General features: G+C 46.2%; 2 protein-coding genes across 3 annotated transcripts; one reads left to right on the top strand and one right to left on the bottom strand.

Annotated features, from left to right (window-relative positions):
* Positions 1-6,768: 6,768 nt before the first annotated feature.
* On the bottom strand, positions 6,769-9,202 carry LOC100840803 (ethylene-responsive transcription factor 1). 2 transcript variants are annotated; one of them, XM_003564109.4, is made up of 3 exons: positions 8,790-9,202; positions 7,125-7,965; positions 6,769-7,041 (listed from the first exon to the last, which is right to left on the bottom strand). In XM_003564109.4, exons 1-2 carry the CDS (start codon positions 9,043-9,045, stop codon positions 7,166-7,168), a joined length of 1,056 nt encoding a protein of 351 aa, XP_003564157.1. In that variant the 5' UTR covers positions 9,046-9,202; the 3' UTR covers positions 6,769-7,041; positions 7,125-7,165. The 2 variants fall into 2 exon arrangements, with proteins under 2 accessions (XP_003564157.1, XP_024313163.1); XM_024457395.1 differs by lacking the exon at positions 8,790-9,202 and adding an exon at positions 8,232-8,760.
* A 7,543-nt stretch (positions 9,203-16,745) lies between these two features.
* LOC100841109 lies at positions 16,746-22,407 on the top strand. The gene is made up of 9 exons (XM_010229609.3): positions 16,746-16,936; positions 18,524-19,405; positions 19,500-19,592; positions 19,699-19,776; positions 19,892-20,059; positions 20,202-20,267; positions 20,586-20,651; positions 20,764-20,832; positions 21,927-22,407. The coding sequence occupies exons 2-9, from the start codon at positions 18,752-18,754 to the stop codon at positions 22,161-22,163; spliced, it is 1,431 nt and encodes a 476-aa protein (XP_010227911.1). The 5' UTR covers positions 16,746-16,936; positions 18,524-18,751; the 3' UTR covers positions 22,164-22,407.
* The last annotated feature ends 1,720 nt before the right edge of the window (positions 22,408-24,127 follow it).

Raw genomic sequence — 24,127 nt, forward strand, 5'->3', positions numbered from 1 at the left:
ATATATGTCACTAAAATGACAAATAAGGAGCAGGTAAACAGCAACTAAAATCCAGAACCTAGTGCATAACAGAATTAAATTAATGATATATACAACGACCATCGGATTTAAAAGCCAACAAAAAACCCGAAAAATGGAGCTTCCCGGCCTCTGCATAAAAGTGATGCACACAATTATTTTATTGCAAAATTGTATCATTCCACAAATCACGGAACGCACAAAGCGGCAAAACTAAGCTAAGAAAAGCAAAAATCCTGAAGGCGTCTATGCATCCCAAAGTCTACCAGCAATCCGCCAGCCAGTCTGATTTGAGATATTCCGTGCGACCATCTCCATCATGTGCACCTAGAAAGTGAAAGCTCCCACTTGTCCACATAGAGGAGGAATGACCAAAGATGGATCAATGTAGATTGTTTTATGCATTTTTTTTAACAGATTGTTTTGTGGTAGCAATGTTCAAAAGCACACGTTATGTAATTTCTGAATGCACGAGATAAACTATGAATGATCTATGATACCTCCATGTTTCGGTAGATGACTTTTTTTTCGAATGTGTTTCAGCAGATAACAACAGGGGGCTTCTCAAATAAAGAAATTCAGTAAACTATGATTGATCGATGCACGAAATACTTAAAAATAAGCCAACTATTTTTAAGTGCTGCAAGGCTATCATGTGGGGGCGTACCTACCAGCGCAGGGCTCGCCCTGCTAGAAGTCCTCTACCCTAGTTTGTGTTTAATTTAATTGCTTGCTAGTTAAGTTAAGAAATAGGATCTAAGTTGGAAAGGTTTTGTCCCGTAGAAAGTTACGTACCCTGCCGGCCTGATCGAATTAGAGTTCTTTTCTTCTTTCCCAAGTTGTAATTGGCTATTTATAGCCCACCCTAGTCAATCAATAAAACAAGCAGAATAATTAGTCTAATCTCTCATCCCCTTCCTCTGCGCCCTGCGCCTCTCTCTCACCCCGATCTCCAGCCATAGGGCGGCGTGGCTACCGGCCTCACCCTCTAACCTACCACGACTACAACCTCCGTTCCAATCCACAGCTTCCTTGTTCCCAAGCACGTGACAACTTGGTATCAGAGTCATCTTCGATCCCCGCTGCTGCCATGAGTCAACCTCCGCCCCCTCAAACCCTAGCCGAGCTCATCACCAAACAGCAGACAGATCATGATGGTGTGGTGGAGGCCCTCAACAACTTCGCCTCCGACTAGCAACTCGATGCAGACCAGTGCCGCGCAGATCGCCAAGCGGACGCCGCCAAGCTCAACGCCTCGATCAAGCAACTCACCGAGATCTTGCGGTCCGTTCAGAAACAGGCCGCTAAAACTGCACAACAGCAGCACGCGCAACACATGGCCATCCAACGCCTCGAGCAGGGCGGCTCGGAGCTGCGGCTGGGAGGCCCAGGCATCATGCCCACGTCCGGCGACAGGTCCCAGGCGGTGGATCTGACCCACAACTCTGAGAGCAGTGACCGGCCCCCACGCCTTTACAAAATCGATTTTCCCACGTTCGATGGGGAAAGCGATCCGCGTCCATGGCTGACGCGATGCAACTTGTTCTTCCTCGGTCAGCGCACGCAGGAGTCCGATAAGACATGGCTAGCCTCCTACTCATCTCACTGGCGTCGCCGCATTATGGTACGGCGACCTTGAGACCAAGATCGGTCGCCCATCCTGGGAGACGTTCCAGCAACTCCTCTCCAACCACTTCGGGCCTCCCACACGTGCTAATCCATTTGGCGAACTGATCTCCCTCCGTCGATCAGGCACGGTGGCAGACTACACCAAGCGCTTCCTCGAGCACCTTTCTCAGATCCCCCCGATACCCGACTCCGAGGAACGGGACATCTTCACCAACAACCTGGGTGACCCCATGAAGACTCGGGTCGAGATGATGAAACCAGCCACCTTGGAAGCGGCCATGGACCTGGCTGTCTCCTTCGAGCACCACCACAACGTATCAGCGGCTACGACGGTCTTCGTGTCCCGGCCGGCTCGTCAGCTCCTCGCCCCTACAGCACACTCTTCTACATCCAGTCCACGGACGACGACACCGACGACTTTGAGGATTGCGACGAGGACATTCAAATCTCCCTCCTCGCGGTCACGGGCGTCCACACTAGTGACACCATGCAGGTCCCCGTCCGCATTGGCGATCGCAAGCTCGTCGTGCTGATCGACTCGGGAAGCACCCACAACTTCATCAATGAGGACATCGCTGCCACCGTGGGCGCCAATTTCTCGTCAGGCCGTCGCCTTCGTGTCACGGTCGCCAACGGGGACCACGTCACCTGCCGCGGCCTCCTACGGCACGCTGCCATCGTCATCGACAAAGAGCACTTCGTCGCTGACCTCCATGCCATCCCATTGGGTGGCTTTGACGTCGTACTGGGCACACGTTTCCTCAAGACACTCTGGCCAATCATTTGGAATTTCTCTCGTCTCTGGATGTCTTTTTGGCATGCTGACCACCGTGTCGAGTGGTACGAACTGGCCACTCCGGGACGCCCAAATCACATCCACGTGTGCGCCGGTCGTGAGCTCCTCAACAGCCTCCTCGCCGACTACACCGAGATCTTTGATGACCCCACGGGCCTGCTGCCGCCGCGAGTCCATGACCACCACATCCGATTGGAGGCCGGCTCCCTGCTAGTGGTTGTTCGGCCGTATCGCTATCCAGTACTCCAGAAGGACGAGCTCGAGAGGCAATGCATAGAGATGCTAGAACGTGGTCTCATTCGTCGCAGCACATCGGCTTTCTCCTCCCCGGCTCTGCTGGTGAAGAAACGTGACGGCACTTGGCGCTTCTGTGTTGATTACCGAGCTCTTAATGGCGTCACCATCAAGGACAAGTTCCCCATTCCCGTCGTCGACGAGCTGAAGGGCTCCCGCTTCTTCACGAAGCTGGACCTGCGGTCAGGTTACCACCAAGTACGCATGGCCCTAGAGGACATCCACAAGACGGCGTTTCGTACCCATGAGGGGCTCTTCGAGTTCGTGGTCATGGCGTTTGGTCTGACGAACGCTCCAGCAACGTTCCAAGCGTTGATGAACGATGTGCTCCGTCCTTTCTTTGGCCACTTTGTGCTCGTATTTTTTGATGACATTTTGATCTACAACTCATCTTGGTCGGACCACCTTCGTCATGTCAAGACCGTCCTGGAGGCCTTGAGGACTCATCAACTCTTCCTCAAGCGCTCCAAGTGCTCATTTGGTGAGGAATCAGTTGTGTACCTCGGCCACGTGATTACGGTTGACGGCGTCGCCATGGACAGCGCCAAGGTTTGGCCGTCGTCGATTGGCCACAGCCCCGGTCAGTCCGTGCCGTGCGCGGCTTCCTGGGCCTCACCGGCTACTACCGCAAGTTCATCCGCGACTTCGGCGTCATCGCGGCACCACTCACGGAGTTGCTTAAAAAAGAGGGCTTCCTTTGGTTGGAGGAGGCTGGCCACGCTTTCTTCGCTCTCAAGACCACCCTCACCACGGAGCCGGTTCTGCAGCTCCATGACTTCACCAAAGCCTTCACGGTGGAGTGCGATGCGTCCGGGTCCGGTTTTGGCGCGGTGCTGCACCAGGGTGCAGGTCCGATTGCCTACTTCAGCCGGGCTATCGCTCCTCGTCACGCCTCCCTTGCGGCATACGAGCGTGAGCTGATTGGTCTGGTCCAGGCAGTGCGGCACTAGAGGCCGTACCTCTGGGAGCGCTCCTTCATCGTCAAGACGGACCACTATAGCCTCAAGTTCTTGCTCAACCAGCGCCTGGCAACCATCCCCCAATACCACTGGGTGGGCAAGCTCCTAGGGTTCGACTTCACTGTGGAATACAAGCCGGGCCGCCAAAATATTGTGGCCAACGCTCTTTCTCGCCGGGATGCGCCTGCAGGCCACGCCTGTGCCATCACAGGACCGGCTTTTGACCTCTTCGATGCCCTCCGCTAGGCGGCACAATCTGATCCAGCTTTGATGGCACTCCGTGAGCAGCTCCAGTCGGGCGAGCTGAGCGCCCCTTGGGTTCTCATCGACGGTATTGTTACTTTTTGAGCACCGGGCCTATGTACCGCCATCTTATCCATTGATGGCCGAAGTGCTGGCTGCTGCCCAACACTCCCACCACGAGGGCATCCAAAAGTCGCTACACTGTCTCCGTCAGGATTTTCACCTCCCTCGGGCCCGCGTGGTGCTCCAGGATTATATCCGCGCATGTGAGGTGTGCCAACGTAACAAAACTGAGCAGCTTCATCCAGCCGGTCTACTTCAGCCCTTGACAGTCCCTTCCCGCATTTGGGAGGATATTTCCATGGATTTAATCGAAGGGCTGCCTAAGGTCGGTGGCAAAAGTGTCATCCTCACCGTCGTCGACCGTTTCTCCAAATATGCACACTTCATACCACTGGCGCATACCTATACCGCTGAGACGGTGGCCAAGGCGTTCTTCACCAACATTGTTCACCTCCATGGAGTGCCTGTATCCATTGTGTCAGATCGTGATGTGGTGTTCACCTCGAATTTTTGGAAGGCCTTATTCGCAGCTTCGGGCACCCGTCTTCACATGAGCATGGCTTTCCACCCGCAATCTGATGGGCAGGCCGAGGCTATTAACCGGGTCATCGCCATGTACCTACGCTGCCTCACCGGTGCTCGGCCTCGCCAATGGCTCCAGTGGTTGTCATGGGCCGAGTACTGCTACAACACATCCTACCACTCGGCTTTACGGGATACGCCGTTCCGGGTGGTCTACGGCCGCGATCCTCCATCGTTCCGCGATTAAATTCCATGGGAGATTCGTAATCAAGCGGTGGAGCGCCAAATTGTTGATCGTGATTAGTTCTTCCAAGACGTGTGTGATCAGCTCCTTCAGGCAGTGCAACATTACAAGCATCACCCCTTGTCTTTTGACATTGGTGAGTGGGCTTGGCTGCGCCTTCACCATCGGCTACAAGTGTTTCTGGGTTCTGCAACCGAGGGCAAGTTGGCTCCTAAATATTATGGCCCTTTCTAGATCATCGCCAAGATTGACTCGGTGGCCTATCGTCTGGAGCTACCAGCCCGTGCCAGCATTCACGATGTATTTCATGTGGGTTTGCTCAAGAAGTATCATGGGTCACCGCCGGAAGGACCGCCGACACTGCCTCCCCTTTTCCACGGCGTGTGCAGCTAGCGCCCAGCAAAGCCTTGCACGCCCGCCTGTGCAGAGGTCTGCATCAAGTGTTGATTCAATGGGAAGGTCAGTCTGCCGCCAATGCTACATGGGAAGACGTTCCGACATTTCGGGCTCACTATCCAGGCTTCGAGCTCGAGGACGAGCTGTTTCATTATGGAGGGGGAGATGTCATGTGGGGGCGTACCTACCAGCGCAGGGCTCGCCCTACTGCTGGTCCTCAGCCCTAGTTTGTGTTTAGTTCAATTGCTTACTAGTTAAGTTAAGAAATAGGATCTAAGTCGGAAAGGTTTTGTCCCGTAGAAGGTTACCCTGCCGACCTGATCTAATTAGAGTTCTTTTCTTCTTTCCCAAGTTGTAATTGGCTATTTATAGCCCACCCTAGTCAATCAATAAAGCAAGCAGAATAATTAGTCTAATCTCTCATCCCCTTCCTCTGCGCCCTGCGCCTCTCTCTCACCCCGATCTCCAGCCATAGGGCGGCGTGGCTACCGGCCTCGTCCTCTAACCTACCACGACTACAACCTCCGTTCCAATCCACGGCTTCCTGGTTCCCACACACGTGACAAAGTCTCATTCTTTAAATGAGCTAGCTATCTACATTCCCCTTTTGTAATTGCTGTAACTAGGATCCATCACATTGAAACTTAGTTGGCAAACATGTTCAAAAAAATTGACACAGAGAACTAAGATAAGACAAATAAATCTATCACCTCGAGAAGGATTGCTAACTGTAACAACTGCATTTGATACGTACTGCTTTGATCAGTTATTTCTCTGAATACCAAAAGGAAAAGAAAATATATAACACCCCTGCTTCCTGTGTCATCCGAAGATCCAAGCATCAGATTTATTCGGCATAGGCCATAGCAGTTCCCATATCCAATATGCTTCGATTTTGCTCTATTATAGTTATCATTACCCACGAATTCAAGAGCGTATCACATTTCTACAAAGAAAAAAGAAAAATAGCTAACTATTTGTACTCTAAACTAAATATGCTCAGCAGGTACTCTGAACTTGGAATTTGTTAGCTTCAATGGTTAGATGAGCTCAACATAGGAAGATTGAAGTAGTGTCTTGCATTCTGAACCCCAACTAGGAGGTCTTAATTAAACATGTCCAAACCCCAGTATCATGCTAGCAAGTGCATGGAATAACTCATGTGAATCCTATGTCGGCCAGAAGCAAAGTTTACATGAGTAACACTAGCATATATATAATTCATGTTAGCCTAACTAGATGCAACTGAACCTTTGGAGTGAGGACGAAGAACCTACATATGCATGATCGGACTACATTGGAGCTTGGCACCACTTATCTTTCTTATTCAAGTCTGACAGGAGAGGAAGTGTGTGTCTCCCTGACAAAACCCACCTACTCACTCCGTCCAATAAAAGATGTCTCAACTTTGACTAAATTTGAATGCATCTATACACTAAGTCTTGTTTAGATACATCCAATTTTGACAAAATTGAGACATCTTTTGTTGGACGGAGAAAGTAGGTGAAAGAGAACACCTTGTGATGCTGCTCAGCTAACGCAACAACCATGCGAAGCTACTCCAGCAGGCTCCCAGGATTGCAGCAAATGATGAACTAGCGTACTAGAAAAACGAGCACCACATAACAAACATTGGCTGCAAATTCAAAAGGTTTACAGACTTGTGTAGCAATTACAATAAGGTAGAAACAAAAATACAAAATAAGCTGTTCCCATCTCATACTAGTTTCATAAGGTACATGACGGATGTCCATTGCCAAAGAGCACTTGAGAACTTTGAGAGCAACCAGAGCATTTAAGCTAGACATAAGCATATACTAACGTAGCTGAACTAGAGGCGCCTGACACAAGCACTTTGCTGTCCAAAATACTTATTCCTGATATAAAGAGGAAATAAATAATCAGAAAATGGAAAATGAAGTGTGACAATGAGCTTATTTCCACAGTTGCATATGCTTACCCTTTGTTTATATGTACAGGCACCAATAGACCTCAGATCCCTCAGTAGAAGCCAGCAGACATGGGCATGTCATCGAAGGTCCAAAGGTCGACCGCATCCGGAGATCCATCACAGCTTAGCATGCTGTCAATTGACTCATCTGAACCACTGTCCATCAGGAACTTCATGTATGGTTCCAGGTCGGCGATATCAACGTTAGCATTACCCATCACAGGTGGTAGTGCTGCATTATTGGCATTGTTCTGGAGGAATGCAGATTCATCGACCTCTGTCGAAGTGGGAATGGATGCAAGCACAGATGTTATGTCAGGGGTCTTGATATCATTCTCCCAGCTAAAGTCTGAGCAACTGAAGGAGTTACTCCCTTGATCAGAGGAAAGATTCATGAATGGAGCCTCAACTGCATTCATTACAGGCATGAAAGACATGTTCTGTGGCTGCAAGAATGGCTCATGTAAGCTGTAGTCAACAACAGGGTAGGAGTGCGCATTTGTGTTGCCCATGGTGTTGACTATGGGCTTCTCCTCAGTGTTGAATTCAGACACCTTCACAAAGGTAGGTTCAGCATGGCGCTGAGAAGTGACAGGAGCCTCTTCGGGGAAATTGACCTTTGCCTTCTTGCCACGAATCCTGCGTGCTTCAGCATCATAAGCTCTGGCAGCTTCCTCAGCAGAGTTGTAAGTGCCAAGCCAGACGCGGACACCCTTACGAGGATCTCTGATTTCAGCAGCCCATTTACCCCAAGGGCGGCGTCGAATGCCCCTGAATTGGTTCTTTCTCTTCCTTTTAGAGGACCCTGATGCGCGGCCATCAGCACCAGCACTAGTTGCATTTAATCCATCTGAATGAAGCAGTGAGATCAACATAAGAGATCCACTATTCCATAAAAGTAAGCTCTACTATATGGTAGACTATGAGCATACAGCATTAATAGTTGATTAGATGATTAGAGCATGAAATACTTTTTAACACAAGAACTGTATGACAAATAAAAAAATTCATGAGAGAGAACTGATGACCAGCCCAATCAGAAGGTGGAGAAATTTAAAAAGAAATAATCAGAACAAGCCACTGCTACAACACCTATCTTCATACAAAAATTACAACCTTCTCTACAACCAGCGTGGCTGTGGCATCCATCACTTATTTTCCCACATCTCCCAGTCAACATGACAAAAAAATAAGTTTTGACTGGAGTTAGGCAAAGTTCTCCCACAAAAGTAACGAGGCTAAGTCAATTTAACATTGAAAAACTAATTAGATGCAATCTGGGGAAGTTCTCAGAAAAAAGCCCAACTCCTACGGGTGACGTATGGAAGCTCGATCTTAAGAATCCAGGGAAGTACTCACATCATATCATAGAGATGATTACTGATACTCACCAGTCGGAATTTGGGTTGAACATTTAAAGAAACCTACCTTCCTAGTGAACAAATCGGAAAAGAAAACTAAGCTAATCCACCACCAACCCACCTATGAACTCAAATATACTCCCTCCCAAGGCATGAATATGAGGAGCAAATCTACGGATCCACAGACCAGTGACCCAGAACACTAGATATTTCTCAGGACGAAACCAAGGAAACCAACCCCTCTATGTCTCGCCCGAAGGGACCAACAAAGCCACACAGATCGACGCGGACGGCGGAACCAATTCCTTTTTACCTCCGGCGCTGCCGTTCCTGCTGGCGAGGGAGGGCTTGATCTCGTCGCCGAATCCCACCTCCACCTCCCCGAGCTCCTCCTCGAACCCCTCGAAGCCGGCCTCGAACTCTTCCTCCTCGAACTCCTCCTCGGGCACGCGCCGGGGCCTCCCGCCGCCAACGCCCTTCCCCCTCTTCTTCTCCGCCGGCCAGAGGTGGCCGTCGGTGACCCGCCGCGGCGGCGGGATGATGTCGGAGAGGATGGCCCCGCCGCACATGGCTGACGACTCGCGAGAGCGGGACTACCCACCGCTAGAGGAGCAGTAGAGAGCAAGCAAAAACTGCAAAGGAAAACGCCGCTGGGGAACAAGACGGAGGAGATGCGTGTGATGTGTTTGTGCTTGCGCACTTGGGCTTGCGGCGAGGTAAGTAAAAATGGAGTCTTGTGTGGCGCGCATATGTACCTGCCACGGTGGGTGATTTCAGTGAGGTGACGGCACGGGGACGTGGATTGGTCGGGGTGGAGACCGTCCGATGTGTGGGATCGACGGCTGAGATCCAGTGTCACTGACAGGGACAAACTTCATTGGAATTTCCATCAGAGAGTTTGCTCGTATCCAGACAGTGTTGGTACTTAAATTTGACTAAATATGAATGTATGAATAATATGTGATGAAGGGAGTAGTATGCAGCATGACATGGCATGCCAACAAGAAGATTCTATTCAACTCAAACTTTCTTTTCCTTGAGTCTATAAATATATAGACCATGTTCCTAAAGACCATCTCTCTTTCCTTGAGTCCTCAATTCGTGATCAACCATATTGTGCATGCATGAAACTTTACAAAGGTCAACAATTTTCCACGGAGTGTCAAAATGTCCGCGCCAAACACCATGCTTTATTACGGGCACAGCCCGACCCGGTGTCAAATTTCGCATGCATTAGGTGAGTGAGTTTAGATGAGAAGATGATCAACGTTTTACGGTGGACCTAGTTAGTTAGCCTAGTCTAGCTGCTGGTGGTAGTACAAACAAAATGTTCGATTACACAATGCCACACGCCTCCACGCCTTTGTTGGAAAGAAAAGAACTTTTTCCAAGGGGACAGATAACAAAGTGATAAACTCTAGCCAGGGTTGATTCATCGGTATCTGTCTAGCTAGGTACTGTACGGGGTACGTTCTTCTCCTTTGTTTATAGGGGTGGCCGGTGACCGGGAGAAGTGGGGATCTGGGACTCGAGTCTCAAACGAAAGCTCTGGGCAAGTAGGCGGAGGGAGAGTGAGTCCTACTGTCCTAACACGGGATTCCTCCGTTCAGCGCACCGGGGGAGGGGGACAGAGGGAAAGCCGCACGTACATTCACGAGTGCGCGTGGCCACCACGTTTTTTTTTTTTTGGAGGGGAACGCGTGGCCACCACGTGCTTGCCCGCCGTCCGCCCAGGTTTTTCACGGCCCAATATTAATTTACTAATCACCTCGCGCGGACCCACTCAAAAAGAAAAATCACCTCGCGCGGCCCCCGGTGACACCCCGGCCGGTGAAAAAGGCAAAGCAAAGCGATACCCGGAGCCGTAGACTTGCACGTCGGAAGAGAGCACAGCGGCGAGACGTGACGCCGCAGCACCCGATAGTGCAAAAGAAGAGAGCCTCGGTGTCGTGTCGTCCATCGATCGAATCAGATTTACTGGCGTTCCGGAGCGATGCGACGTCAAGATCTTTCTCGTGGCTGCCGTGGCCCCGTGGGATCTTTTTATTTGCGAGGAGCACCGATGCGTATAGTACAGCCAAGTGACGACGAGCCATATATCATGGCATTTGGTTCCGTGAGGCTGTCACGTACCTTTAGGTGGATCGATTGCCCCGATCCTTCGTTTGGCCGTGTGCTGTGAAGCGGCGCAGATGGCACGGGGTTTTTGCCGAAAGCGTATCGCAATAATTGAATGTGCATGATGGGGCGCAGTCGGGCAGATTGCCGTGCATACATACCCATGTCGACATTCCGCCGGGGGGACGATGTTTAAATAACTCATCCGGAGATCGATTTGATTGATTGGATGATTAACTTAGATTAATTTACATTTTAGTTGGGCAAGGGGAGGCGAATTCTGGAACGACTGAGTGGTCTTGTCAGCGCCACAGCTCAGCAACAACTTTGCCTTTGATTCATCGGACTTCTCAAAAGGAAAGAAAAAAAAGGGATTTAAGTTAGATTCCATAAGAAATTGGGATTAAATGAATGTATTCTACGGAGTATAGAATTTTCACAACTCCAATCCTTTGATTCAGAGAGCTCCGACGGAAAAGAAAACTAAGAGTTAGGTCGGAGGGAGATAAAACTTTGTGTACTATGAGCAAGATGTATGATAGTAGAGTACTTTTTTTTTTGGAGCGACCATAGAAGTACAATTGATCAGGAAAACTAAAATAAATACCAGAAATAAAAACGAAAACTACATTCGAAATGAAAAGAGCCCGTCGTTGATGCCTTGTTCTTCCTGTCTCTGTACGCTAAATCGGCTATCGGAGGCAAGGATAACAATCTGACACTAGAATGGTAGGGTTTTCTTCTTCTTCTTTTTTTTGCTGCTAAGGGCATGTATAATGGGGTGACGTCAGCTTTTTTTAGCGACGCCACATAGGATAATATCTGACGTGGAAGAGAGAGAAATGAAAAAAAAGGCACAAGCCTTCTCTTAATTAAAAGATGATTTCTTCACACAAATGATAAGGTAAAGATTAGACAAATTTCCCATTGTACTGGATTTTGCCTTCTCTTAACATTTATTTAGTTAATTTTATTCATATAATCATTAATTCCAAGATATAACATCAAGAGATAACCCAGTGTACAACATATTTTGTTGTTTTTTTAAATGACGTGGAACACCTAAAATAAGTCAGTGTTATCAATCATTGTACATGACCTAAGGATTACGGGGATCGTGGAGCTTGGGGAAACCATAGAAAATAATCAGACAGGGTCCATCCCTAGTTGTCACGCGGCCGGCCCACTCTTTTAGGGATGAAATCGGCCCACCTAGGTAATACAGAAGTACAAGACTACCAGTTGACTTGAGAGCCCAGCTTCTCTTCTGGAGTCTTGAGAAAAAAAAAATATGGTCCGATGTACCTAGGAATGATATTCTTCGAGACATGCCGAAAACAGGAGAGAGAATTGACCCACTGATGAGGTTGTGAAGTCACAAGCCCAATTTCATAACAGTTGGAGAGCCCACAAATCCTGGAAAGTAGCCCAAGCTCGACCGTAACTTCCTTGAAACTACCCTAACTCCAAATCACTATGAACAGAAACAGAGCCATACATGCAAACCAAACAATCCTACATCCAGATCCTCCAAACGATATTTCAAAGCTTGAGATGATACGATATACAAAGCCGTCCCTTGATCCCTTCCAAAGAAAGAAAAGCACAAACACATCGCCACCCACCCTATCCAGGCAAAGAGGACTAGGCTAGCACACAGCTTTGCTCATATCTGCCCTGTACTTGAACGATCGACCAAACACACTGATGAATGTTCCGACGCAAAGACCCACCGTATATCCTTTGCCGCTAAGCATAAGTTTGGACTGACTACTCGCAATCCTCGCATGATTAGTTGACCCACTCGAACACTCCTTTTCTTTCCGAACATGTAAAATGGGGCTGATTTAGGTATCTATGACATATAGTTTTGTTGAGGTGGAGGAAAAAGATTGAGAAAAAAAAGTAAGATGTCTGTGGTTTTACAGACAATCTAATAGACAAACTATAGACAAATTATTTAACATTAGATGCCTGTTGTTTATATTTTATAGTAGAGATTTTTTAAAGGGACAAGTGAGAAAAATCCGCCGCCTCCGGAACCGTCAGATTAGCCTAGACGGCCGTACGATCATCCCATGCAAATCGCCGCACACGCGCGAGCCACGTTTGCTGAACTGACTCCCTAGGGCAGCACCATCGTTTCGGCCGCGCCAGTCGCCGCGTGGCCACGGTCCGCACCGCCTCCTGTTCGCCGGAGCACCGGTCATGGGTGCGACGCTGCCTCCCGTTCGCAGCGTCGCAGGCCGAAGGTCGCGGCAGTGCGGACTGCCGATTGCAGCATCTCTGCCCGCGAACGTCGTTCGCTGCACCGCCGCCACCTCCCGTTTCTGGAGCACTAGCCTCAAAAACCGGCATCGCATTTCGTTTGCAGCACCACCGGCTGGCGGTCGCAGCAGCAGGGGGTGCCAATCGCAGCATCTCCGGTCGCCGGCCACGGCGGCCACCGTCGCTGCCTCCCTTCGCAGCACCTCCGCCTTCCGGTCACAGCAACGCCACCCTCCGGTCACAGCACCTCCAGCCGACGCTCGCAGCAGCGCCGGCTGCCGGCCAGAGCACTGCCACCGCCTCATGTTCGCAGCACCGCCGCGGGTAGTCTCAGCAAAGCCGCCGCCGTTCGCAGCAGGGCAGGTCGACAGTCGCAACACCCTAGGCCGCCGTTCGCAGCAGTAGGGACTGCCAATTGCAGCATCTCCGGCGGTCGGTCGCGGCGGCCATAACACCATCGTCGCCTCCCTTCGAAGTGCCTTCGCCTTCCGGTCGCAGGAACGCCACCCTCCAGTCGCAGCTCCAGCCGACGTTCGTTGCGGGCGGGAGATCTCTGGGAGAGAGAGATCAGGTTGGGAGATCTCTGGGAGAGAGAGATCAGGTTGGGGGATCTCAGAGAGAGAGAGAGAGAGATGAGTGGTGGGGGGTGAGCGGTGGTGGTCGTGAGGACATGTATGCGTTGGGAGATATTTCTGGAGAAATGTGGGACATGTGGAGGACGGGGAAGACGGCCGATGCTAGCGTAGAATCAGTCGGTCTAACAACATCGTTTCTCTTTTTTTTAAACAGCTTACAGACAGACCAATATATGTATTATCTGTAAGATTGTCTATAAACCACATGCAAAACACTATAGATGGTTGGGTATCTGTACCTTTGTACATGCGGTGGCGACGAACGAGGGTGTTGGGATCGACCAAACCACAAAAACCGTGGAATGTGATGCTGATTATCGTGTCTTCTACCGACTGTATCCAGAAAAAAAAACACTGAAAAAGAGAAAACAAATGCACCGCGTCACACTTTTTAATTTGAGAAAAATCACGTTTTAGACACCTGCTCTGAAGACCAAAGCCTGCCCTGCCTGCCACCACTTGCCCTCAGAAACCGGCGGTGGAGTTGGAGATGACTACTAAAATAATTGCTGGAGAAGTCCTCCGCTAGCTTTAGTCAAAGATTTCAGTTAAGGCCTAGTCGTTCGTTAGCGCAAGCAGGAACTTGCGGCAGTTGCAAAACGTACGAGACGACATGCAGAAGCCAAAGCCGATCCGATGCCAGAATTGCCGGGGCACGGCACGGGATGACGGGACGCGTTTCCTGCGTGCGTCTGCGACTTTTACCGCGTCTTCCTCGCGGGATTAACGGTGGACTCGGACCCGTGCTACGTCAAAAAGAGATCGAGGAGATGTTTAATCAAGCTACTGCTAGCCTTGAAAAAGACACAAAAATAACACTCCATTTTCAGATCAATTAATTTGGACACCCTTGTTGATCTCAGATAACCCGACAAAAACATGCGCAAACGGCTCAACAGAACGAGATTGCTCTCTTCTCTTTTTTCTTACTTCTTCCGTCTCATATTAAGTGACTCTAGACGTATTTTACTATATAGATACGTACATATTTACACAAATTTGAATCATTTAATATGAGACAGAAAGAGTACAAGAACGAGATTATTCTGATATATGGCCATGCATGCTAAACACAGTCATGATGTTAGTACAATCTTCAACCTTTCAGTAGCTAAAAAGGGATTAAGGTTTGATGATGAAGCATTTGGTAGACGACGCCACTTGTTTTCTCGGAGGAAAAAAGCGAGGGGGCAAAAGGGCGTCCCCGCGGAAAGAAAAGAAAACGTCACGACGACAGCCTTCTCCTCAAGGTGCTGCCAAATGTGGGTCCGTCGGGGAACGCAGGAAATACTAACACGGGCCCCGCTGGCACAGTGACGTCACAACCTAACCTAGTCAAAACTCGCGCCGTGACGTGGAACTGTTCTTCGCGATTTTCATTTGATCCGCAGCATTGTTATCTCGTTTTAGCCCTCAGCGAATTGCGAAATTTATTATTCTGGGAGCAGTTTTTTTTTTTTGCTTTACGTCTATATTAATACGTGAATATATTTCTCTCAAAATAATGTGAATGAATTGTAAAGTTTGTGCAGCTATGTCTTCTATGAAAAGAAATGATAGGCAATCTCCGCGCACTGGACCTTTTTCTTTGGTTTTTAAAAAGGCTAGGATTAGACCCTCAATGATACAAGAGATTGAATTTGCCGTGGATATTAACTCCTTCTTAAACTGCTGTGTAAAAATCTCCTTTCTAAATACCTTGACTTTTCTGGCTGGCCAAATTTTCCACAAAATAATTACAAATGCAAATGGACAAATAGTGTCCTAAACCCCCCAAAGGCGTCAAGGAGCAACGGATTGCACAAACCCAAAACTATCCACGTAACAGCTGCGGAATTATATCCTCAATTTATACCGTGTTAATTAGGAGGTAGTATGAAAATGAATGTAAAAGAAATTGAACGGTGGATTTTTACATGATATATATGAATATTTCTTCGAAACAAAATTAAGGATAGTTTTCAACTGCAAGCCCAAAACAAATAGCACATCGGTACTCCATTGTGTTGTGGTCATGTGTAGTTGTTCTTGTGTTACATATACATCTAGTTCGTGCCATCCTAGGTGCAAAACAAACGCACATTAGTTAGTCCACTATGCATGGTCCTGTGCCTATGCTTGTGTTACAGCATCACATTGTGCGATGTCACATATATCTAGCCCTTCGGCGATTTCATTACAGGGCCATACTCCCAATAGTACATTGTGCGATGTCATGTGGCTATGCTTGCGTTACAACATCGCATATATCTAGCCCTTCCGCGCTAGTTAGTCAATTGTGTGTTGTCATGTGGCTATGCTTTCGTTGCCATATACATTGTATGTTGCAAGGTCCCCACACCTCCCCGCTCCTCCCGCCTAATACGACAAGGTCTTGTGACCATTGAACATAATGAGCTACACTTTAGAAAATGATACATGTGTGTGCTTGCCAGCTAGTTCTCGATACAATTAGCGCAAAATCACACTTCTATACAAAGCAAAAAGAAAAATTGCCTCTAAATTAGCCTTGAATGGCGCAAACTTGAAGCTAAGTAAATTACATGGTGCAGTGCCAATTTTACGTGAAGGCATGGTTTCCAATGCGATCACGGGAGCAAATCATATAACACACTTATTAGTCTATTGTGCGATGTCATGTGGTTGTGCTTGCATTACAACATCATATATTTCTAGCTCGTGCCTTTTGTATGGGAAAAACAAATGACACACTGTTTGGTCTACTTTGTGTCGTCGTACGCTATGCTTGCGTTTCCATCCATATTGTCCGTTGCAAGGTCATACCTTCCGATACGACAAGGTTTTATGTCCATTGCATTTAATGAGCTATATTTTTGAAAATGCCAGTGGTATGTGTACGCTTGCCAGCTAGTTCTCGGCGTGGTATACACGCCGCCGAATACCAGCGTAGAATCACAATTCTATAGATAGTGAAAAAGCATAAACACCCTTGAATTTACCTTAAATCAAGCAAACTCGACGCTAAACAATAGGCAATTGTGGCGAACTAAATAATCGCATGATATCTTGCATCAAGAAAAAAGAATTTTAAAGAAAAGAGAAGCATGGAAAAGAAAAAAAAAACTATGTTCTTCCACCCAATCCACCACCCTATCCAACCCAAAGCCAAAAAGAGCCATACAAAAATAATCAGAAAGGGGTGCACTGATTCAAGAAAAAGCGCAGCACCAACAGCTGTGCCCCCTGCTACTGACTGCATTTGCATTTACACCCTCCTGGCCTGGGCCATCAGTCCAACGCGTCTTCAGTCTCCTACCACAGCAAGCCAAAGCCTCGCCTTTCTCCTCCTTTTCCGCCCAAACCGCAACTCCTCCTCTCCCCTGCTCTCACCTCCGCTCTCTCCTTTCGGCGTGTCCAGCGCCAGCTTCGGGCTCGCGCCCCTGCCTTCTCGCGTGCCGTTTTCTCCGCCGTCTCTCCGGTGAGTGCTCGGAATTTGGTTCCGCTCCCTTCGCTTGCCTTTCGGTACAATACAAGGTTGTGCATGAGTTGCGTCTGCCGTGTTTACTGCTGGCGCTGTTCTTTCTGGGTCATCCATGTGCGCCTTGGGAGGTTAAGGGGTGTGTGCTTAGTTGATTCCGGTCTCTTCTGCCGCTGCAGTGTGGCGATTGGCGTTTCCGGGTGGGGTTTTAGTTGTGTGGCAGGGGAAGGGGACGGGGGTAATGTCAGAGAGGGACGATCATGTGGGTTCGATTTCGATGTGCGTGTGATGTTAGATTTTGTTTTTTACCTCCTATTCCTGATTGTTCTCAACCTTGTTGTTTGCATGTTTGTTTTGTTTCATGGAAATCCTAGTGGGAGGAATTTGTAGGAAAAGGCGTTGTTGTATGATGGTTCTGAGTACGAAGATGTAAGAATCTGCAGGACGATATTTATTTTCAGAGCGGATATGATCAGACGCTTTTCTTTTGTGTATAGGTAGTATAATGGTTTATTGGCTAAACCGTTTTTTTTTCTTTTTCGCAAGTTACAAATGCATAAAGGTGATATTTATGCCTTTCCTTTTGCTTTTATTTGTTCTCGATAGCCTAGCTCTGAGTTTCGTGATGGAAACTTGGGAATTTCATATGTTGATGTAGTGTTACAGATACCATGACAGTGAAAGTTAGACTTGATGGACATTTACCTGTAGCAGTTAATGTATCAGCATAACTGCCTGGACAAGGAAAAGAGCCGGCTATAAGTACTAGCTTTCATGACAGGAAGCTATCTTAATAATTAATAAATCTAAGAAGGTCAGACTCCTTGTATCGAAAAAAATGGAAGACTGTTAGCCTGCCGTGCTTTTATCCTGGCCGAGTCTGAATCAGTTGCCACTTTCTTCTAAGAGAATCAGCTGCCGAGTTGACTGTAGAATAAAGCAGTAAAGTCTTGCTCATTTGACAGCGTTGTCAAAGGAGAATCATTTCATTAACAGATTTGAATTTAGGCTTTGCAGTTATACTTCAAAATTTCATGTATGTTTTATGAAGTACCAGTACATAACGTCAGATTAAATGTTTGCTTTCCTTATATATCGTTCATAATAACTATCATTTGTTCTTTCTCACTGACACATGGGTCCAGATTAACTACTCTTGGCATATAAGGAATTTTCAGGGAAAAAACTTCCATGTATAGCTGCCTTGTCTTTTTTTTTTCTTCTGAAATGTATCTTTTATAGTTTTGCTACCACTACTAGCATGTAATAACTGTTTGCCATAGCCCTGCAGTCTGCACGGGAAACATATTCCAAAAAGTTGTAATTCTCCAGCTAGCGCTTCTGTAGAAAATGTCTTACCACCGGCAAAGTGTTTCACCCTCAGAAGATTTTGTCAACTGCATGACGTAAATAAAAATATGTACCTATTCATATATATCATTTCAAGATCTTTAGCTATATAACGAGATAACATATTACATGTAATTTCTTTATAGAAAATTAAATCTTTTGCATATTTTTTTGGCCCATGCATGTTCACATAACGTGCGATTTGTGATATCTGACAGCTGTTATTTTGCTGCACAGGATTTGTTCTCTAGAGATCGTTTTCAAAGTTCTTTCAGCATCTGAGGGGGGAACTTTGTAAAAAAGGAACCATTTGGCAATCAAAAAAGATCTAATAAAGATCAAATTACGTTCTGTTTTAATGGAATGACAGGATCGTCAGTTGCAGGCACTAGCAGTATCAGGAAGCCACTCTTTTAGTAATACTTCTGAGCAGAGGTTCTGAAGTCCATTTTTCAGGGTGCAAGGATGGACTACTCTGCTGGTTCCTTCTTTTCATCATGGCCTGCCAATTCTGCTTCTGAGAATTATAGCTTTGTTGATGGTTCAGTGGGATCATATGCAGAAGAAGGAAGCATGAAACCTGCAGGTTATTTCATGAGGGCTGGGTCAGATCACAATTTAATGTTCAATGAGCATGAGAAGAACCCTACTGTGCTTACAAATGGATGCTTGCCATACAGTGCCCAGACTGATCTATTATCTAGCGAGATTCTATCAACGGGTAAGCCTTCAAACAGCATTGTGGAGTTTCAACAATTTCAGGGCAATGGCAATCTGCAAAGTAATTTAATCCCCCAAGGGACTCTTCACTGCAATCCAACACCTGGAACATTTGACCCACCGTTGGATACCTCTGGCCTTCTAGAACTACCTCATGCATTATCCAGTTCAATTGAAAGTAATGATAGTGAAATTTCGGCTTTTCTTGCGGATGTACAAGCTGTTTCTTCAGCCTCAACGTTGTGTTCCACATTCCAAAATGTTTCTTCATACATGGAACCGGTGAATGTAGAAGCTTTTGGTTTTCAAGGGGTACAAAGTGCGGCTATGTTCAACAAAACAAGCCATTCAAATGGGAATCTCCCAGTATTCGATAAGGCTCCTGTGGCATCGATACATGTAATGCTCACTGCAAGGATAATATAACTATGAACATATTGGTGCTACTATTACCTATTTCATTTTGTTAAGTTTTGTTTTTGTGGTAATACAGGATTGCAGAGAGTTTCTGAATGGTAGCATCTCCTCTTTTGCTACTGCCCAGCAATCACAACTAGCTACCGGTGGTTTCAAGGCTGAACAACAGGTTTTATTTTTTAGAGCTCTGCCACTAAACAACAATTTCTTCAACTGCAACTTACTGTTCATTCAAAACTTTACTGATACATTAATTTCCGTTGTTCGTATTCCAGGAGCAAAATACGATGTGTAATATTCCTCTCCCTTCTTTCGTTTCTGGTGGTCAGATGGCAGTTACTGAAGCACAACAGGCACTGATTCCTTCGAAGTTTCTCTTTAGCATTTGTAATCATAAGCAGTGTTCCTTTTATTTTCTTTGACTGAATTCATATCTAACTGAGTTGCACTCTGTCTGCAAATACTCAGATAACATCGCTGGTCCATAACAACAAAAGTGAGTACCCTGTCCCTATTGGCCATTCTTCTGATGTGCAGCCCCAAGCAAATTCAGCTCATGGAAATAGTGTTAGCGCGAAGCCACGATCAAGGGCTCGCCGTGGACAAGCAACTGACCCTCATAGTATTGCTGAACGGGTGAGCCTTCTTTTCAGCAATTTACTTCAGAAAAATCAAACCATTCCAAAGTTTATCTGAATTGGTTGAGTTTTTGTCTGTGTATGTGCATGCCGCCATATCCTAGCATATAGTTTTAAGTGAAATATGTGTTATGGTGCAGCTTCGGAGAGAGAAAATTTCTGAGAGGATGAAAAATCTCCAAGAACTTGTACCGAACTCCAATAAGGTATTTTTTTCCCTATACAGAAAATGCAGAAAATTTTCTTCCCCTCCTATTCAATATGCAGTTGCTATGACAATCATAATATTTAGTAATGAGTGCACCGGGAGCTTTAATGTTTAATGAAGTCAGAAGATATTGAGATATGTTAATAAGTGGTTGCAACAAAATGTGTAGCACCATTACTGTTATCCATGGATGGATTTGAACATTGCTTAAATTTAGTGGAATTGATGTTTTCTTAAGTTTCTTGGTCAGCTCTAGAATCAAATATATAAATTTCTGGAAATTTCTAACCGATAATTAATCTTTTGACTTGACCAGGCAGATAAGTCATCAATGCTCGATGAGATAATTGATTATGTGAAATTTCTTCAGCTTCAGGTGAAGGTAAGGACACAAACAAGTTTCTGAGAAAACCAGAAGTAACCTTCCCTGACGGCTGTTGTTCTTCCTCATTTTCTTTTCTTTGAAACAAATCTTCTTGGTTTCTTCATTACAGGTCTTGAGCATGAGTAGGCTAGGAGCTCCTGGAGCGGTTCTTCCCCTCCTCAGAGAGTCTCAAACCGAGGTACCAAACTTTCTCATTTCTCTAATTTTTTTTACAGTGAATAGCTCTGTCGTAGTTGTATTAGGCTTCAGATGTTGTAGAGTGCTACAGTATAATGGTAGTGGGTAAGGTTAGAGGGGTAGAAGAGAAGCATATGTAAGGAATAGATGTTCATTGCTTCCTGAAAGACTAAATGGACCTGCCCTTGTATACGACTTGAACTTAACAATAACTCACTGGACTCTAGGACCAAACAGACCTACTGCTCCAACTATTATCTGCTAGACCAAACCGACCTAGTCTAACTCATTGGACTCTGGTCTGACTTTCTGGTGTCGATGTCATCTGTTTTCGCTTTACACAATGTTTGCCAGATCAGGTGGATCTTGGCTTTTTACTTGAAATGCCTGCAGCTAGTTTTAGTTTTGTTTTCGCAAAAACTAGAACACTGTAATAACTGTTGGCGGTTTCTCTAATGGAAATCGGTGGGGAGACCCACTGTTTAAAAAAAAAAACTCATTGGACTCTGCGGGACCAGACAAATAGGACTGCAGAAGCAATGTTCAGGACATTGTTTTTAAGTCGACGACTAGTTCATGACGGTTTTGCAGCCCTGAATCAGTGCAGTGACCAAAAGCAGAGTGCCAAACAAAGGAAAGAAGGGTGCACAAGACACTGAAACCTAACCCTGGAGATATATGTCAGCTATTTATCTTTTGTATGTGTAATGCCCACCAAAATAGTAACATGCACTATATGACTTGAAAACCCTGTAGTCGGTTATGCTTACATACTATTCAATAGCAGCCTTTTGGGAAATTTATCGAGGTTATGATTAGATTGAAAGAACAACTATCTGAAACTGGTGTTTTCTAGCTACTTTGGAATCATGTGTTTTATTTGTAGTTACAATGCCTCAAGCCACTTCATCTATGATATGATGGCTTATTGCAGGAGTCTTCATGCTCCACTTGTACTGTAGTTACAATTTAGAATATTTTTTCCAGTGTTTTCTGTTTTCTTTTTCTGATACATGCTTTATCCAAGTCCTTGCTTTTTTTGACAATGCCTATGTACAGATGCACTAAATTATTACACCGGCACACTTCCTGCAGGGCCATAGCAATTCTTCTCTGTCAGGGACAACCACTTCACAAGGCCTACTGGACGTAGCAAACCCAGAAGACAGCGTAGTGTTTGAGCAAGAAGTTATAAAGCTGATGGAAACCAGCATCACCAGCGCAATGCAGTACCTCCAGAACAAGGGCCTGTGCCTGATGCCTATCGCTCTTGCTTCAGCTATATCAAACCAGAAAGGCGTGTCTGCTGCTGCAATCCCTCCTGAACAGTGAAAACCGGAAGCGCATAATGCTCGGAAACAAGTGCAGAGATGTCCCCAGACTCCATAGATGTTAAAACAGACAGTAGGAAGTTATCTAACTAAGCCAAACTTATGGCCTAATCTGCTAGTTTACTTCTAAGACAGAAACCTATATAGCCTTTTCTCTGTTCTGTTTTTTTGACTTAAAAATATTTGTACAGAAGTGCTGCCCAGGGATGGGCCTGCTAAATCTGCCTTTTCTCTGTTCTGTTGCACATCGGCTGCTGCGTATTCTTTTGTTTTTTTGGATTGCATCGACGTGCTAACTGGGTCCAAGTGTATTGGCACCTTGGAATCTTAGATCTATGCCGTTTATTATATTGACTATTTTGCATGCAGAGCACAGCTACATCGATTCAGTTTTTGCTTTGTGGTGCTATGCTCCTGTGCCAGCAATCAGCATGAATCCAATCATCAAGCAGGTGACGTGGACTAGTGGAGGGCTGGGCTTGAACGGGCCGCTGAAAAGGGCAGTTGCTTTCAGTTAGCCCCAGGACGGCATAATTTGGGTGTGTTTGGTTCATAACCAAACCCAACCCTACCAATGTTTTGGTCATGACTAAATATTTGGTTTTCATTTGAATTGTTGTCAAAATTTTGACGAGTCAATGATTCATAATCAACTTTGGTTCATTTTTGTTGTGGACATTGGCCAGTTCTTCAGCAAACAAAATACACTCAAAATATTTACTGACAAAAATTTTATGAGGTAGGGATGGGCTAAAACCAAACAAACCGTTAAGCACCATCGCCCAAGCGGGTTTTGTGAGTCACAGGCGAAGCCGTTATCTCTACCTGGCTGAACAAGTACTTTGCAGAATGACCAAGACAATTCTAGCTAAGCTAGTTTTTTTTCCTTCGAAAAGTATGGGGCCAGTTGCCAGTTAATTAACGGGAAACCGGACAACAGCCGGTACAACACTTCCAAGAGTCGACGTAGAAGGCAATACTAAAACACCAAGAACTGACATGGTTACCAAAACGCACTCCACTAGAGCAATCGAGAGGGGAAGACCGTCATCGATATCATCACATATCATGCCTCTCGAACTGGTGACTCCGACTTCACCGCAAATAAGCACAAACAAAGTCTTGGTCGAGACAGTCGCCAGCTCCAGGGACGTGTGATGACCAGAAGACTTGCATCCCATCAACTCACCTGCCAGTTAACCGCCGTCCACCTGTTCTCAGAACATAAAAAGTAAATCGCCGTCGGTCCGTCCACATTGACATGACCGTTTGAGCCACAATCATGTGACACCCAGAACCGTTTGCATCACAACAAAGCTGCACGCCATGAAAGTTAGAGCGGAAGACAAAATTTGTGTACAGGTTTACGTGTAGAATCTGCAACCTCATTGTCAACTTAGAACTGCTCTTTCCGATCAATGATTTTACTTTCGCAAAAACTCTTCAGAGCCTGTTTGGAATGGGTGACAAAAAACAAAGACGCGCAGGCTTCTGCCACAGGAAGCAATGCAATCATTCTACGGGGGCAGGATTGAAGTGGCCAACACGGCCGAAACAAGTGTGATTGTGATCTGTGACTCGTCACCCAACATTTTCTGATGATCCATGCCCACCTTTTGGCCTCCACTCAGATCGCTCTTGGTCTCCATGGCTACTTATAGCAACGTCTAAATGCACTATTAGTAGCTATGACGAAGACACACCTAGAGGCTGAGATCAACCAGCTATTTTTATTTTCAGGGAAAAAAACAGCAGTTTAATAATTAAACACCTGAAAATGAAATCATGGAAAATACTACTTTCTTCGTTCCAAAATGAGTTACTGTCAAATTTTCTAAGTTTAACCAAGTTATGACAAAAGTTAGTAATATATAATATATCAAATCAATACATTATGAACACATATTTCATGACAAATGTGATTTGGCGATGTAGATGCTAATATTTTTTTCCTATAAATTTGAT

The sequence above is a fragment of the Brachypodium distachyon genome, chromosome 1 (assembly GCF_000005505.3).
Source record: "Brachypodium distachyon strain Bd21 chromosome 1, Brachypodium_distachyon_v3.0, whole genome shotgun sequence".
In the NCBI taxonomy this organism is placed as follows: domain Eukaryota; kingdom Viridiplantae; phylum Streptophyta; class Magnoliopsida; order Poales; family Poaceae; genus Brachypodium; species Brachypodium distachyon.

Excerpts from the sequence above, each read along its gene's own strand:
- LOC100840803 (XM_003564109.4), bottom strand. The coding sequence starts at position 9,045 with ATGTGCGGCGGGGCCATCCTCTCCGACATCATCCCGCCGCCGCGGCGG. Across the intron at positions 7,966-8,789 it reads CAGGAACGGCAGCGCCGGAG|ATGGATTAAATGCAACTAGT; the intron begins GTAAAAAGGAAT and ends TGCTTCATTCAG.
- LOC100841109 (XM_010229609.3), top strand. The coding sequence starts at position 18,752 with ATGGACTACTCTGCTGGTTCCTTCTTTTCATCATGGCCTGCCAATTCT. Across the intron at positions 19,777-19,891 it reads CAGTTACTGAAGCACAACAG|ATAACATCGCTGGTCCATAA; the intron begins GCACTGATTCCT and ends GCAAATACTCAG. Across the intron at positions 20,060-20,201 it reads CTCATAGTATTGCTGAACGG|CTTCGGAGAGAGAAAATTTC; the intron begins GTGAGCCTTCTT and ends GTTATGGTGCAG.